The sequence below is a fragment of the Anomaloglossus baeobatrachus genome, chromosome 8 (genome assembly GCF_048569485.1).
Source record: "Anomaloglossus baeobatrachus isolate aAnoBae1 chromosome 8, aAnoBae1.hap1, whole genome shotgun sequence".
In the NCBI taxonomy this organism is placed as follows: domain Eukaryota; kingdom Metazoa; phylum Chordata; class Amphibia; order Anura; family Aromobatidae; genus Anomaloglossus; species Anomaloglossus baeobatrachus.
In genome coordinates, this window is record NC_134360.1 from 60266705 (window position 1) to 60283234 (window position 16530).

The 16530-nt window shown below is 55.0% G+C and overlaps 1 protein-coding gene across 1 annotated transcript in view; it reads left to right on the forward strand.

Annotated features, from left to right (window-relative positions):
- Positions 1-283: 283 nt before the first annotated feature.
- The window catches only part of LOC142249813 (galactosylgalactosylxylosylprotein 3-beta-glucuronosyltransferase 1-like), a 187232-nt gene continuing 170985 nt past the window's right edge, over positions 284-16530 (forward strand). Inside the window, exon 1 of the mRNA XM_075321712.1 lies at positions 284-859. Within this exon, the coding sequence (XP_075177827.1) occupies positions 796-859 (64 nt within the window). The 5' untranslated portion in view covers positions 284-795. The remainder of the gene's footprint in view (positions 860-16530) is intronic.

The window sequence follows — 16530 nt, forward strand, 5'->3', positions numbered from 1 at the left end:
GACTCATCTATATCTTGGGGGGCGAGGGTTTCTGGGATGCCCCTTACCCTAATGTTATTTCGCCTTCCTCTGTTTTCCAACTCATCAAGCAGATCTGTTAAATGTTCTATCTGTTGGGCTTGTGTAAATAATGCTGTTGCCTGTGCCTTCAGTTGCATTGAGATAGATGTAGTGCAGGATTCAGACGCCGTCACCCGTTCTGACAGTTGTTGCACCTCCCCCCTGATTGAGGCCGATTCTGCTCTGTAAGAGGCTTCTAGTCTGGAGATGTAGTTTTCCATTTCCTCTCTAGTGGGGATGGTCCTTATTCTGGCTTTAAGGTCATCCCACACACAGTCCTCTTGCGTTCCCTCCTGTATATCCCCATCCCCTGAGACAGATGGTGAAGATCTAAATACAGCAGGGGTCAAGCCTTTTTCTGGGGAGGAAGGAGTCTCCACTGTCAGTGCACTGCTTTTTGATGTTGACACTGACATATGTACTGAGGGGGATCTTATCTCTGACTGCCCGAGGAGCTGATTATTCAGGGACAATGAGGAGTTATCAGGAGCAGGCATAAGAGTCACAGTGTCTGCAGCCTCATGTTGACCAGCAGCGTTCAGGTTGTTAGGGAGCGCACACACAGCAGCATATGAGAGTGTGTTATCAGTGGGGCTGAGGTGTTGAAATTCCCGCCTATTTTCTGAGAGGGCTACAGGCGCTGCTGTTACCGATAATCTCTGCTGCGGCTGTGGGGATGTCTGACACTTCTTACCCTCTGCCTGCATTCCTGGTTCAGTAGCTGCCGTGTCTGCGATGTCCTCCGTCTCTCTGCTGCTGTGGGGAGCATGCTTTCCACGAGCGACCGCCGCCATGCCAGGTAAGGAGGGGGCACCCTGATGCAGCAGTCCCCCGTCTGCTCCTTCCTCTGCTCGCTGTGTTCCGTTCGGCTTGTGGGGGCTCCCATCTCTCCAGGAGGTTCCCTGGGCACGTTCCATCTGACAGTGATGGGGCATGGAAGAACCCCCAGACACTTCAGCGGCCGCCATGAAGGGGTCAGTCTGCGTCAGGCCCTGTCCCGCTGAGCTCCTTAGGAACCTTGCAATGCTTTCTGAGGGAGGCACAGGAGAGTCTGTCAGCGTCCCCCCGCCGGTCCCCTTCTTTTTAGCCGGCATTTACGTCTATAATGCTGGGTGGGTATGATTAATAGGGCTCAGGGGCAGTTCAGGCGCGGGAGCAAGGTTTTTTAGCGTCCTCACTCCTCCATTGCCAGGCCACGCCCCCCCATAAAAGCAAATTAAACTGCAGTTTAGCTTACAATAGAATTGTTGGTGTACGGGAGGTACAATACAAGCAATGTGCTGTACTGATTAGCCGAAAGAGAGTACAATACTGTATCCACAAATGCAAATTGATAGACATGCTATATAGCAGTCATGGCGAACCTTTTACAGGCCGAGTGCCCAAACTGTAGCCCTAAACCCAATTTTTTTCCGAAGTGCCAACCAATCCTATTATGTAAATAATTGATTTTAATCTTACCTTTGCCGTCTTCTCCTCAGCAGGGGGCATCACGCTCATGCTTACCACACATGGAAGCTGAGCCCCTGCCCTTTCCAGACACAGCAGTTGATCTTTCTGGAAAAATTGCAGCATATTAGACAGAGATTTTAGCCTGGAATGCAATCAGAGGTCACCCTGTAATCCACATCTACATTTCAAAGTCTGAACATCTTGAAATCCCATAAAGATGTACGAGTTTCTCCCCTCCCCTTTATTATGTAGTTATGTCCCCCTTCCTGGCCACTTCCTGGTAAACATGTCCCCATCCTGATATATATTTCCTACATTCTGGTATATTTGTCCACATCATGGCCCCATCCTGGTAAATATACCTCATCCTGGTAAATGTCCTCCATCCTGGTAAATGTACCCCATTCTGGCATGTTCTCCCATGCTGGTAAATGTACCCCATCCTGACATATTGCCCATCCTTGTCAATGTTCCCCCATCCCGCCATGTACCCCATTCCTGGTAAATGTCCTCCATCCTGGTAAATGTTCCCAATCCTGGTTAATTTACCCCCATCCAGGTAAATGCACCCCTATCCAGGTAAATGTCCCCCTTCCTAGCATGTACCCCTTCCTGGTAAATGTACCCTATCGTGGCATGTTTTCCCCATCCTGGCATGCATGTTTCCCCCATCCTGCCATGCATGTTTCCCCCATCCTGGCATGCATGTTTCCTCCATCCTGGCATGCATGTTTCCCCCATCCTGGCATATGTTTCCTCCATCCTGGCATGCATGTTTCCCCATCCTGGCATGCATGTTTCCTCCATCCTGCCATGCATGTTTCCCCCATCCTGGCATGCATGTTTCCCCATCCTGGCATGCATGTTTCCTCCATCCTGGCATGCATGTTTCCTCCATCCTGGCATGCATGTTTCCCCCATCCTGGCATATGTTTCCTCCATCCTGGCATGCATGTTTCCCCCATCCTGGCATGTATGTTTCCCCCATCCTGGCATGCATGTTTCCTCCATCCTGGCATGCATGTTTCCACATCCTGCCATGCATGCTTCCTCCATCCTGGTATGCATGTTTCCTCCATCCTGGCATGCATGTTTCCCCATCCTGGCATGCATGTTTCCTCCATCCTGGCATGCATGTTTCCTCCATTCTGGCATGTATGTTTCCTCCATCCTGGCATGCATGTTTCCACATCCTGCCATGCATGCTTCCTCCATCCTGGCATGTATGTTTCCTCCATCCTGGCATGTATGTTTCCTCCATCCTGGCATGCATGTTTCCTCCATCCTGGCATGTATGTTTCCCCCATCCTGGCATGCATGTTTCCTCCATCCTGGCATGTATGTTTCCTCCATCCTGGCATGCATGTTTCCTCCATCCTGGCATGTATGTTTCCTCCATCCTGGCATGCATGTTTCCTCCATCCTGGCATGTATGTTTCCTCCATCCTGGCATGCATGTTTCCTCCATCCTGGCATGTATGTTTCCCCCATCCTGGCATGCATGTTTCCTCCATCCTGGCATGTATGTTTCCCCCATCCTGGCATGCATGTTTCCTCCATCCTGGCATGTATGTTTCCCCCATCCTGGCATGCATGTTTCCTCCATCCTGGCATGTATGTTTCCTCCATCCTGGCATGCATGTTTCCTCCATCCTGGCATGTATGTTTCCTCCATCCTGGCATGCATGTTTCCTCCATCCTGGCATGTATGTTTCCCCCATCCTGGCATGCATGTTTCCTCCATCCTGGCATGTATGTTTCCCCCATCCTGGCATCCATGTTTCCTCCATCCTGGCATGCATGCTTCCCCCATCCTGGCATGTATGTTTCCTCCATCCTGGCATGCATGCTTCCCCCATCCTGGCATGTATGTTTCCCCCATCCTGGCATGCATGTTTCCTCCATCCTGGCATGCATGCTTCCCCCATCCTGGCATGTATGTTTCCTCCATCCTGGCATGCATGCTTCCCCCATCCTGGCATGTATGTTTCCTCCATCCTAGCATGCATGTTTCCTCCATCCTGGCATGCATGTTTCTCCATCCTGGCATGTATGTTTCTTCCATCCTGCCATGTATGTTTTCCCCATCCTGGCATGCATTGTTCCCAATCATGGCATGCATGTCACCCCCCCATGCTGGCATGCGTGTTCCCCCACCCCATGCTGGCATATGCGTTCCCCCTCCCCCACCCCATGCTGTTATGTGCGTTCCCCCACCCCACGCTGGCATGTGCGTTCCCCCCCCCCCACCCTTACCCCACGCTGGCATGTGCGTTCCCCTTCCCCCACCCCACGCTGGCATGTGCATTCCCCCTCTCCCACACCACGCTGGCATGTGCGTTCCCCCACCCCATGCTGGCGCTGGCGCCCCCCCCATCCCCACCTTGGCACAGCCGCACACGAGTTATAAAAAAAAAAAAAGCAACACACAACTCACCTTCCTGCACACGCTCCCCCGCTGCGCGCCACTGGGTCCTCAGTTCCCACGCGGCCAGAAGACGTCATTACGCCGGCGCCGCTCACTGATGCTCCTCCGTTTCCTAGGCAACACACCTGCAACCTGGGGGAGGAGGAGTGTCAGAGCGAGGAGAAATGTCTCCTCCACTCCAACACAGTTGCCAGCGCGACTGCACTAGCAGATCAAAGCTGCAGGATCAGACGACAGCACGCGTGCCAGCAGAATGGCCTCTGCATGCCCCTGGTGGCACGCGTGCCATAGGTTCGCCATCACTGCTATATAGTATGTACCATGGGCGTACCCAGGATCAAAACTAGGGGGGGGGCAAGCCATGGTCGTTCAGGTTGTAAAATATTAGAACTGAAAAGGTGAATGAAACGAAAATTTTAAGAGAATTAAATGTAATTATAGCTCGATTAATGACTCCGCGCCCCTCTCCACACACACACACACACACACACACACACACACACACAATACAATACATCCCCCCATCATCCACTAAATACACACACACACAAATACCATGCACCCCCCATTACCATCTCCCCACGCGCACAATACAATGCACCCCCCCAAACACGCACACACACACACAGACACACTACAATGCACCCCCCCATCACCCCCTACACACACACACACACACACAAAATACAATGCACGCCCCATTACCCCTACACACACACAATGCACCCCCATCACCCTCTACACACACACAATACACCCCCCATCACCCCCTACACACACATACACACACACACACAATGTGTCGCGGGCGGAGGGGACGCGCTCGCCACGCTCGGGTCCGGGGCTTCTGCTGCTGCTGCTCGGTGGCTCAAGCGGTGGACCGGACCCGGGGAATTGAGCAGCGCTCCTCACCCGTGAGTGAAATGGGGATGGTATGTTTAGGGAGATTGTTCGTGACGCCACCCACGGGTCGTTGTGATAATGGCACCACCGCTGCTGGTAACGGGGATCCCAGGAGAGATGGTAGGGTGCAGCTGAGATGTTGTCCCCTCCGTGGGCAGGGGTTGGTGATCCCGGGGCCCGATGGTGTAACGGGGAGGCTGGATGGCTGGGGTGCAGGGACTGCGCGGCACGGTGCCGGACGGCACTGGTGTACTCACTTAGACAATCACTGACAGAGTCGTAGGTAAACCAAAACGGCCGGATGGACGGGTCCCGCAGTCGGCTACAGTGTTGTTGTTGTGCTCTCCCCGGACGGCTGATGGTGGCTGTCTTTCCCTGCACCTTTGAGAATGTTCTTGACTCCTGTGGTTGCCCACCGGTAGTCCGCTCCCCGGCGTATAGGTGCCGTAGGAGCCCGTTTTGCCCGCAGGCGCTGGCCCTTGGATCTCTAGCCTGTGGCAGTGGCTGTATATCCTCTCTGGGTGGACGGTTGCCTTCAATCGGGACTTAGTATTTGGGAAACCCCTGGGGTTCCGGTCACATTCTGATTTGACTATTGACGGCGGCTCCAAGCCTGGGGTCCGATGGCCCTGCCTGTGTGCTTAGCTTCACTCCGTTCCCCGGTCCGGTACCGGCGGGCTGACGCCCGACCCCGGTCCTTACGGCTCTGTGGAGTTCCACCAACTCCTGTAGACGGCCACCACTGTCTGCCAACCTTGCTGTCAGTGTCTGGGCTCCAACCCAGACACCTCAAGTGTTCACTCCTCTCGCTTTCACCTCCAAGACTAAACTCACACTTTTCCTGCCTCCAGGCCTGTGAACTCTTCGGTGGGTGGGGCCAACCGCCTGGCTCCGCCCACCTGGTGTGGACATCAGACTCTGGAGGGAGGCAACAAGGATTTTTGATTGACTGTTGTAACTGCCTAGGGTGGGGTTGTGTGTGTTGGTATGTATGTGACTACCTGGCTAGTCCAGGGCGTCACACTCCCCCTTGGTAAAATGCAGACCGTCCGCGGGCTGCCCGTCCATCACCGGTTTTATTTTTCAAACTGTAAAAAGATAAATAACATATTAAAACTTCAACATACGCATATTTTCAAGTCTTCCCTTACGGGAGGTGCATTACTTTTGACGTTTCAAACATTTTTATTAAACATTTTTATTAAATGGACGGGTTCACGGTCATCCGCTCTCCCACCCAAATAACCTGATCCTTGATGCTGCACCTAAGAAACGGGCAGCGCCCCTTTACCCCAGTCCTGGTCCAGGTTACCCGAGCGGGAACGGGTACGGTGTCTCGCACCCGGCTGTCACTCCAGGGGACCCCACGTCCAGGGGGACCCCTGACCCCCGTAGGATGGCCACCGGTCCTGGTGGTGGCCGGGCCCCAGCCTCCTCTGCTGCGGGCCCTTCCTCCAATCTGCCTCTCCGGAGGCGGCACGGAAGGAAACCCGCCCACCAAACTATTTACCAACCCACTAGTTTGTGGGAGGCCTGCAAGTTCTCGGCCATGTTCATGAGCAGTACACCTAAATGGTAGTCTTCCTGTACCTAAGTGGGGGTCGACCTAGGTTGGGGCATGTGGACCTTCTGGGCCCAATGTCATCATTGGAGGGCAAGGGGACAGAGGAAACAGTCAGTTCCTCTTCCCTTATGGCAGGTATAGCAAGTGGAGATCCAAGGGGAGGGGGTATAGGTGCATCCCTGGGCGCTTGTTCGAGCGGTTCACTGGCAGGCGTTTCCGTCTCCATTTCTTCCATGTGTTGTGGGAACATTATCACTGGAACAATCACCGCACCGTTTTGCATAAGCCAGTCTGCTGGAAAATCACCCATCACTGTGTGGATCACCTTCTTCTCCTCTTCTCCGGCGTAGGAACCGGAACTTCGTTTGTCACTCTCAAGGGGTGAGGACACTTTTTCAGATGGTCCCGGGAAACCGTAGTGGCGGTCTTTCCCTGGTCGCGACTGATCACATAAGCCTTCTCGTTCTCCCACTCAGTGGTCTGTATGACATACGGGGTCCTTTCCCACTGGTCATCCAGCTTATGGGTCCTTCTCTTCTGTTTCAGCACGACATCTGCCGGCCCAAAGGGGACGGCTGACGCTTGCTTATTGAAGCGTTGAGCTTGTTTCTCTCGGCTCTGACCGAGATTCTTCTCCATATACTCCTGGACTTGTCGGTATGGGATTTGCCACCGAGTATCCCAGCCAGCAGTCGAAGGAAGGGCCTCAGGAGCTTCCAAGCCCATTTCAAGGTCCACCGGCAGCCGGCCCGGTCGGGCTCTCATCAGATATGCCGGGGTGCATTTGGTAGAACTACTGGGGATGTTGTTGTACATGTCGACCAGGTCGGGCAGCTTGTCTGGCCACAGGTTCCGTTCTTCCAACGGTATCACTTTGAGGAGGTCTAGGACCAGATGGTTCATCTTTTCGCACATCCCCTTAGTTTGGGCATGGTATGGCGTGGTCCTGATCTTTTTACAACCGTACAATTGGCAGAACTCTTAAAACATCTCCGCTTCAAAGGCGTAACCCTGGTCCGTGAGCACCCTCTCCGGGTATCCGTGCGGTCGACAGAAGTAGGCCTGGAATGCCCTGGCTGCGGTATGGCCAGTCAAATCCTTGATTGGAACAACCACCATGAACCTGGAGTAGTGGTCCACAATGGTCAAGGCATAGGTATACCCATTCCGGCTGGGTGTAAGCTTGACGTGGTCCAAGGCAACCAACTCCAGCGGTTGGTGGGTGATGATCGGCTGTAGAGGGGCTCTTTGGCTGATTTCATCCTTTCTTCTCAGCGCACAGGGGCCGCACTCTCGGCACCAAGCCTCCACAGATTCTCGCATCCCACTCCAATAGAACCGCTCCCTCAACAACATCTCCAGCTTCTTCCAGCCGAAATGCCCAGCGCCATCATGATATGCCCGGAGAACTTTGGGCACACTGGCCTGAGGGACCACCAGCTGACGAACCTTTTCATGAGTCTTCGGGTTGATCAGCCCTCGATACAGCTTTCCCTCGTGCAGGTACAGGCGGGCTCGTTCCTTCCACAGCCGCTGGGCCTCAGGAGGCGCTTCCGGATCCATTCCGGAGGAGCCTTGCTCAATCATGGTCTTGACCAACTGGACAGCAGGCACTTGGTCTTGGGCTTCTCGCCACCCCTGGCTGGGTAGCAGGTCCAGGTTCGCCTGTTGTTGTTTGACATGGAATTTTTTGACCGGTGGCCGATGGAATGTGGGCAACTCAATTTCTTCGAGGTCATCGTCTTCTGACCCCCATCCGGCAGGTGGGGCATCCGAGACAACGCATCCACGTTGGTGTTCTTGCGGCCGGCTCTGTATTTGATAGTGAAGTCCTAATTAGATAGCCTGGCCACCCACCGCTGTTCCAGGGTGCCCAGTTTGGCTGTGTCCAGGTGAGTTAACGGATTATTGTCCGTGTAGGCTGTGAATTTTGCCGCTGCGAGATAATGTCGGAACCTCTCGGTGATTACCCACACCAGGGCCAGGAGCTCAAGCTTGAAGGAGCTGTAATTTTCGGGATTCCTTTCCGTGGGCCGGAGTTTTCTGCTGGCATAGGCGATCACCTTTTCTCGCCCGTCCTGGACCTGGGACAGGACCGCTCCCAAGCCCACATTGCTGGCGTCGGTGTAGAGGACGAACGGGAGGCTGTAATCAGGATACGTCAGGATTTCCTCTCCCGTCAAGGCCGTCTTCAGCTGGTGAAAGGACTCCTCATGCTTCTTCTCCCACACGAACGGAGATCCAGGGGACCTGCCACCCCTAGTCTGCCCCTCAAGAAGGTCTTGCATGGGCGCGGCGATCTTCGTGTACCCCTTGATGAAGCGACGGTAGTAGCCCACCAGGCCCAGGAACTGTATCACCTCCCTCACTGTGGTTGGTCTCGGCCAGTCTTGGATAGCAGTGATCTTCTCGGGGTCTGGGACGACACCCTCCGCGCTCACCATGTGTCCAAGGTACTGCACCCTGGGCTTCAACAGGTGGCACTTGGAGGGCTTCAGTTTCATCCCATACTTGGCTAGGGACGCAAACACTTCAGCCAGATGTTCCAGGTGGGCCTCGTACGTCTGGGAGTATACAATCACATTGTCCAGGTACAGTAGGACCGTTTCGAAATTGAGATGTCCCAGGCAACACTCCATGAGCCATTGGAAGGTTCCGGGGGCATTGCACAGCCCGAACGGCATACTGTTAAACTCACAGAGTCCCATAGGAGTTGCGAATGCAGTCTTCTCACGGTCCTCTGGTGCGACTGCTACCTGCCAGTACCCGCTGGTAAGGTCAAGGGTAGAGAAGTTAGCAGTTCTCAGCGCAGCTAGCGACTCTTCGATACGGGGGAGAGGCATCTTTATGCGTGATCTGGTTGATCTTCCGGTAATCCACACACATTCGCATGGTGCCGTCCTTCTTTACCAGCACCAGTGGGGCTGCCCAGGGACTACAACTATCCCGAATGTCCCCTGCCTCCTTCATGTTCCTCAACATGTCTTTGGCACATTGATAATGTGCTGGCAGGATTGGCCTATATCTTTCTTTAATGGGTGGATGTACACCTGTAGGTATATGGTGTTGAACCCCCTTAATCCTCCCGAAATCTAATGGGTGCTTGCTGAAAACCTGTTCATACTCTTGCACCACCCTGTATACCCCCTCTTTGTGATGCGTGGGTGTGGCGTCAGTGCCTACATGTAATTCCTGGCACCACTCCTTTAACTGTTCAGGGGGTGTATGGTTACTGGCAGGGAATGCTGAGGTAGGAGGGACGGCTTCGTGGATGGTGTGAGGGTCTAGGGTGAGCAACTTGGCAAGGGTAGCGTAACGGGGGAGCCTAACTTCTTCCTCCCCACAATTCAGCACTCTCACAGGCACTCTCCCCTTTTTGATGTCAACCACCCCTCTGGCCGCCATCACCGTGGGCCAGTGTTCGGAAGGCGTGGGCTCCACCATCGCCGGTTAGTCGCGCCCCTGGGGGCCTACTGCTGCCCTGCACCAAATCATCAACTCACTTCGGGGTGGCACTACCAAGGGGGCGTCATCCATCACCCTCACTCCACCAATCTCTCCACCAGTTGAGTTCACTTGCTGCCGATACAGAAGGGCCCGGATCTCACGCTGCACAGCCCTCTGTCGGCCTCCTCCTGCTGTGGCGGCCAACTGCTGCAACAGATTCAGCACCTCACTCATACAATGCTCCATCACATTGGTCCCTAAGATTACTTTCGGGGTATGATCACTGGGTTCGTTCATTACCACAATCATCCCTTGATTCTTTAACTCCTCACGTCCCACAGTCAGGGTCACTTGCTTGTATCCCACCTGGGTTAGCAGGAGTCCATTGGCTGCGACAAGGGTCAGGCTATCATCAGAGGGGGCAAGTTCGTCAGTACCCCAATACTGCTGGTACAGTGTATATGGGATAGTGGTTACCTGTGATCCTGTGTCCAAGAGGGCCATGAGCGGGACGCCATCCACTGCCAGGGCGATGATGGGGCGAGCTCCGATGTACCGGTCTCGCCAATTGAGGGGGCCGTTGTTGTCTACTCCTGAGGATTGGCCCTTGGCCCCAGGGGTTACTCGTTTAACGGGCACCGCCTAGAGTAGTGGCCAGGCTTGCTGCACCTGTAACAAATAGGAGGCCCATACCGTGAGTCATTGGTCCTTCTCCGCTGCATCCAGGGGACGTCCTCTGGGCTGTCGGCGAGCTGGATCCTCCATGGGGGCTTGACTCTCATCGGAAGCTGGAGTGCGGCGAGGATCTTGGCTAGGTCTCCATCCATGCGGCGGACCTGGGCAGCTAGCTCCTCCATCATCCCGACAGGCGCTGCAGGGGCCGGTAGAGCCAGGAGAGGAGGTGCCATCGTAATGGGAGCGGTTTCAGCCGGCCATGGGGCCGCCACAGGAGCGTCTGGCATTGGGGCCTGCAGGGCCTTGATGGCCCGCTCCTTCAGCACTGCAAAGTCCAGATTGGGGTGTTCTAGGGCCCATAGCCGTAGTTGCTTGCGGTCTTCCGCAGACCCCAGCCCTTGCAGGAATTGTTCCACTAGCATCTTATTACTGTCCGCATTGTTAATAGTGTCCACCCGCTTCAGCGTACGGAGGGCTGTTTACAGGCGCAGGGCATAGTCTCTTATATTATCCGCAGGCTGCTGTCGACACTGATAGAACTGCATCCGCAATTCCGCTTCCGTGCGGGTCTCAAAAGCGATTTGGAGTTTCTCAAAAATGGTTGTCACCGAGGCCCGATCCGCGTCGGTCCAGGTCTCCGTCTCCTGCTCAGCCGCGCCGGTTAGCTGCCCTAGCACTACCGCTGCCCGTTGCCTGTCAGTCAAGGGATATAAATCGAGGACCGGTCTAATCTTTTTCCGGAACACCTGCAAAGCATCAGGCTTCCCATTGTACTGCGGCAGCCAGGTAGCACCAGGCACATAGGGCAGGGAGAACGGCATTACCTGGGCGACCGCTGGACCCGCGGCCTCTCCCACTCTTGCGGCCGGAGCACGGGCTATCCCGTTTTTATCTATGGGCGCTGCTGCGGCTGCGACCGCCGTGCCTCCAATGGCTCCATCGGGCGCAGACATCTTTTTCCAGTCCCCCCTTGGTTCTTTCTAGCACTTCCGCTTGTTGGGGGCGGGGCTTCAATTTCGCGCCTTCCCTGCTCGGGGAAGACGCTCGAGCGGGAAATCTTCGCGCCAAAGATGGCGGCGCTTTCAATTTTTCGGCCGGACGCCGCCGGCGGAGACTGCAAGGTGCACTTCTACTGGTAAGTAGATCGGCTCAATCCTGTTCGTGACGCCAAGTTGTCGCAGGCGGAGGGGACGCGCTCGCCACGCTCGGGTCCGGACCTTCTGCTGCTGCTGCTCGGTGGCTCGAGCGGTGGACCGGACCCGGGGACTCAAGCAGCGCTCCTCACCCGTGAGTGAAATGGGGATGGTATGTTTAGGGAGATTGTTCGTGACGCCACCCACGGGTCGTGGTGATAATGGCACCATCGCTGCTGGTAACGGGGATCCCGGGAGAGATGGTATGGTGCAGCTGAGATGTTGTCCCCTCCGTGGGCAGGGGTTGGTGATCCCGGGGCCCGATGGTGTAACGGGGAGGCTGGATGGCTGGGGTGCAGGGACTGCGCGGCACGGTGCAGCACGGCACTGGTGTACTCACTCAGACAATCACTGACAGAGTCGTAGGTAAACCAAAACGGCCGGATGGACGGGTCCTGCAGCCGGCTGCAGTGTTGTTGTTGTGCTCTCCCCGGACGGCTGATGGTGGCTGTCTTTCCCTGCACCTTTGAGAATGTTCTTGACTCCTGTGGTTGCCCACCGGTAGTCCGCTCCCCGGCGTATAGGTGCCGTAGGAGCCCGTTTTGCTCGCAGGCGCTGGCCCTCGGATCTCTAGCCTGTGGCGGTGGCTGTATATCCTCTCTGGGTGGACGGTTGCCTTCAATCGGGACTTAGTAGTTGGGAAACCCCTGGGGTTCCTGTCACATTCGGATTTGACTATTAACGGCGGCTCCAAGCCTGGTCGGGGTCCGATCGCCCTGCCTGTGTGCTTACCTTCACTCTGTTCCCCGGTCCGGTACCGGCGGGCCGACGCCCGACCCCGGTCCTTACAGCTCTGCGGAGTTCCACCAACTCCTGCAGACGGCCACCACCGTCTGCCAACCTTGCTGTCAGTGTCTGGGCTCCAACCCAGACACCTCAAGTGTTCACTCCTCTCGCTTTCACCTCCAAGACTAAACTCACATTTTTCCCGCCTCCAGGCCTGTGAACTCCTCGGTGGGTGGGGCCAACTGCCTGGCTCCGCCCCACCTGGTGTGGAGATCAGACTCTGGAGGGAGGCAACAAGGATTTTTGATTGACTGTGGTAACTGCCTAGGGCGGGTGTGTGTGTTGGTATGTATGTGACTACCTGGCTAGTCCAGGGCGTCACAAATGCACCCCCCATCAACCCCTACACACATAATGCACCCTCCCATCACCCCCTACACACACACACACACATGCACCCCCCCATCACCCCCTACACACACACACACTACAATGTACCCCCCATTACCCCTCCCTCCCCCACACACACACACAATACAGTGCACCCTCCATTACCCCTCCCCCCCACACAATACAATGCACCCTCCATTACCCCCTCCCCAGACATAATACATTGCACCCCCCATCACCCCCTGCAGACACAAATTACACTACCCCATCACTACACACTCCTGCCTTCCCCCCTCCCTCGGAATACAGTGCTCCTCCTCTGCCTGTCACAAAGCTGTGTCTCCTTCACAAATGTTCCCCGTTTTGTGTCCTCAGCCCCTCCCCACACATCTCCATTAATTACACCTGTCTCTTCGGCTCCTCCATGGAGCGCTTACCGCTTCCTGATCCTGATGTCTCCTGTGTCCCGGCGCCCGCAGCACTGTGATGACGTCAGCGATGTGCTGATCTCATCACGTTGCTGCATGTCAGGGGCGGGGCCCCGACCTGACGCACTGTTCAAATGTATTTATGTCGCGGGCGGAGGGATTGGGAACGCCGCTCGCCTGGGAATCGCTGGCGCTCGGGTCCGGTGCTTCTGCTCCTCAGTGGCTCAAGCACGGGGCCAGACCTGAGGGCTCAAGCAGCGCCTCCTCGCCCACGAGTGAAAAGGAGGGAAGGTTTGTGGTAGGATGTTGGTTGTGACGCCACCCACGGGTTGTGGTGATGGTGGGCACCACCGCTGCTGGTGACGGGGGATCACGGGAGCGATGGCGGAGAGCAGCTAAGGTGTTGACCCCTCCGTGGGTAGGGGCTGTTGGTCCCGGGGCCCCGGCTGGGGAGTAGGGAGTAGGTATAGGTGCAGGGGCCGATGCGCGGAGGCAGCGTGGGCGCGTGTGCAACCTTGCGGTGCAGCGCGATGCCGGATGGCACTGGTGTACTCACTCAGGTAGACAAGGACAGAGTCTCTGGTAAACCAAACGGCTGGATGGACGGGGCCCACCGTCGGCTGCGGTGTTTTCGCTCTCCTCGGACGGGTTGATGGTGGCTGTCGTTTCCTGCACCTATGTGTGTTTGACTCCTATGGATTCCCACGGGTAGTCCGCTCCCCGGCTTGTACGTGTCGGGAGAGCCCGTTTTGCCTGCAGGCGCTGGCCCTTGGATCTCTAGCCGTTGGCGGTGTCTCTTATCCGGACGGGTTGGGCTGTTGCCTTCTGACGGGACTTGGTTGGGAATGAACCCCTGAGGTCCAGACCGCAATCAGAGAATTTGACCTTTACGGCGGCTCCTAGCCTAGTCGGGGTCTGAGTACCCTGCCTTGGTGCTTGGCTTCAATCTGCTCCCCGGTTCGGTACCGGCGGGCCACCACCCGACCCAGTCCTACGGTTCCGCTGACCTCCACCAACTTCTGCAGACGGCCACCACCATCTGCCGACCTTGCTGATCGTGCCTGGGCTCCGACCCAGACACACACAGTCTTTTCTCCTCTCACTACCACCTCTCCACTTCAACTCCTGAACTTGACTGCCTACTTTTCCCGCCTCCAGGCCTGTGAACTCCACGGTGGGTGGGGTCAACCGCCTGGCTCCGCCCCACCTGGTGTGGACATCAGACCTTGGAGGGAGGCAACAAGGGTTTTGTTTGACTGGTGTTCCTGACCAGGGGAGGGGGTGTGTGTATGTGATGTTATTCTGTGACCCCTGGGGGTCCAGGGCGTCACATTTACGTCTGAAAGACGCAAATACATTTGAATAGGAAGAAGGAGGAAGCTGCAGTCACCAGTGCGGTCCTCTGCACTGTGTGCATGCCGGGCACACAGCACAGCGCGCTGCCTCCTGCTGCAGCTAGTGTGCCCGGCATACAGTGCTGAGCAGCGCGCCGGTGGCTGTAGATACAGCGGCCCACTACAGGCACTGGCCCACTACACCGTGCCCCTGCTTCTAGGGGGGGGGGCAGCTGCCCCCCCTGCCCCTCACTGGGTACGCCCATGGTATGTACTGTACTGTACAACGGTTTCCTGTATACAGTATACAGTACATATGTACGGAAAGTTACCTCCAGAGCGGGTCAGAGCGTGGTGAAAGGACAGAACCAGAAGTGTGCACGGTGAGCATTTGCTCTTCTTGCAAATCATTGCTCTTAAACCAAATTACAAATTTGTAAAAAGCTTTGCTTGTCTTGCAAAACGCTCTCAAACCAAGTTACTCTTAAACCAAGATTCCACTGTACTTAATTCTATACTATACTGTATTCTATACTATACTAAACTATACTTTATTTTATACTGTACTTTATTGTATACTATACTTAATTGTATAATATACTACACTGTATTCTATTCTATACTATACTATATTCTATACTATACTATACTATACTTAATTCCATACCATACAATGCTGTACTCTGTTTTATACCTGCAGATTGCCCGGGAAAGTTTGTAACTACAACAAACTTTCCCAGCGATTGTTCTCATTGGTTAGCATGGCACTGATGTCACCAGGACCTGAACCAATCAGATCCTGGTGAGGTCAGGATTTGCAGCTAGCGTCCTGCACCGGAATCCTGGCATCTCCAGATATGATGCGGTCACGATCGCTACAAAACCACTGCCCGTTGAAATACGTCGGCACTGCACAGAGCCCAGCAAGCACTGACGTATGTATACCGTCGGCGGTCCTAAAGAAGTTAAGAGGTAAATTAATAATTATATCTAGATCATCAGAAATTCGTGTTTTAGGGGCTGCCCAGAGGATTAGTGATTGCCCAAGAGGTCAGAATCTTGGCTTCAGTAACATGGAAGTTTTTTTGAAGGGCATCAGGGGTCTGAAGTGGTCACAAGTTCTTCCAGAAGTTGTTAATATCAATATCCAATCTTCATCCGTTGCCGTTATATTTATACACACAGGGGGTAATGATATGTGCAATCTCAGGCTTGCTGAGCTGCTCACTCTTACGCGCTCTGATGTAGACCGTCTTTTTTTTGTTTTTTCTCTGAGTTGTGCCTAGTCTGGTCGAAGATCATACTGGGGTGGTTTGGCAAGGCTCGAGAGATGGAATAGTGATTGAAGGCACCCGGAGGACATTTAATACTCACATGGCCAGGTTCATATGGTACAGCTGGGGCGTGATGGTTAGGCGTACTTTACACGTTGCGACATCGCTAGCATCGGCTAGCAATGCTGAGCACGATAGCACCCGCCCCCGTCGCACATGCGATATATGGTGATTGCTGCCATAGTGAACATTATCGCTACGGCAGCTTCACACACACATACCTGCTCGGCGACGTCGCTGTGACTGCCGGACTATCCCTCCTTCAAGGGGAAGGTGCATTCGGCGCCACAGCGACGTCACCGCGATGTCACTAATTGGCCAGCCAATAGAAGCGGAGGGGCGGAGATGAGCGGGACATAACATCCCGCCCACCTTCTCCCTTCCGCATTGCCGTCGGGACGCAGGTAAGGAGATGTTTGTCGCTCCTGCGGGTTTACACACAGCGATGTGGGGAGCTGCAGGAACGACAAACAACATTGTACCTGCAGTCGACCCGACATTATGGAAATGAACGACGCTACACAGATCAACGATTTTCGACGCTTTTGTGATCGTTTATCGTCGCACCTAGGATTTACATGTTGCGATGTCGCTAC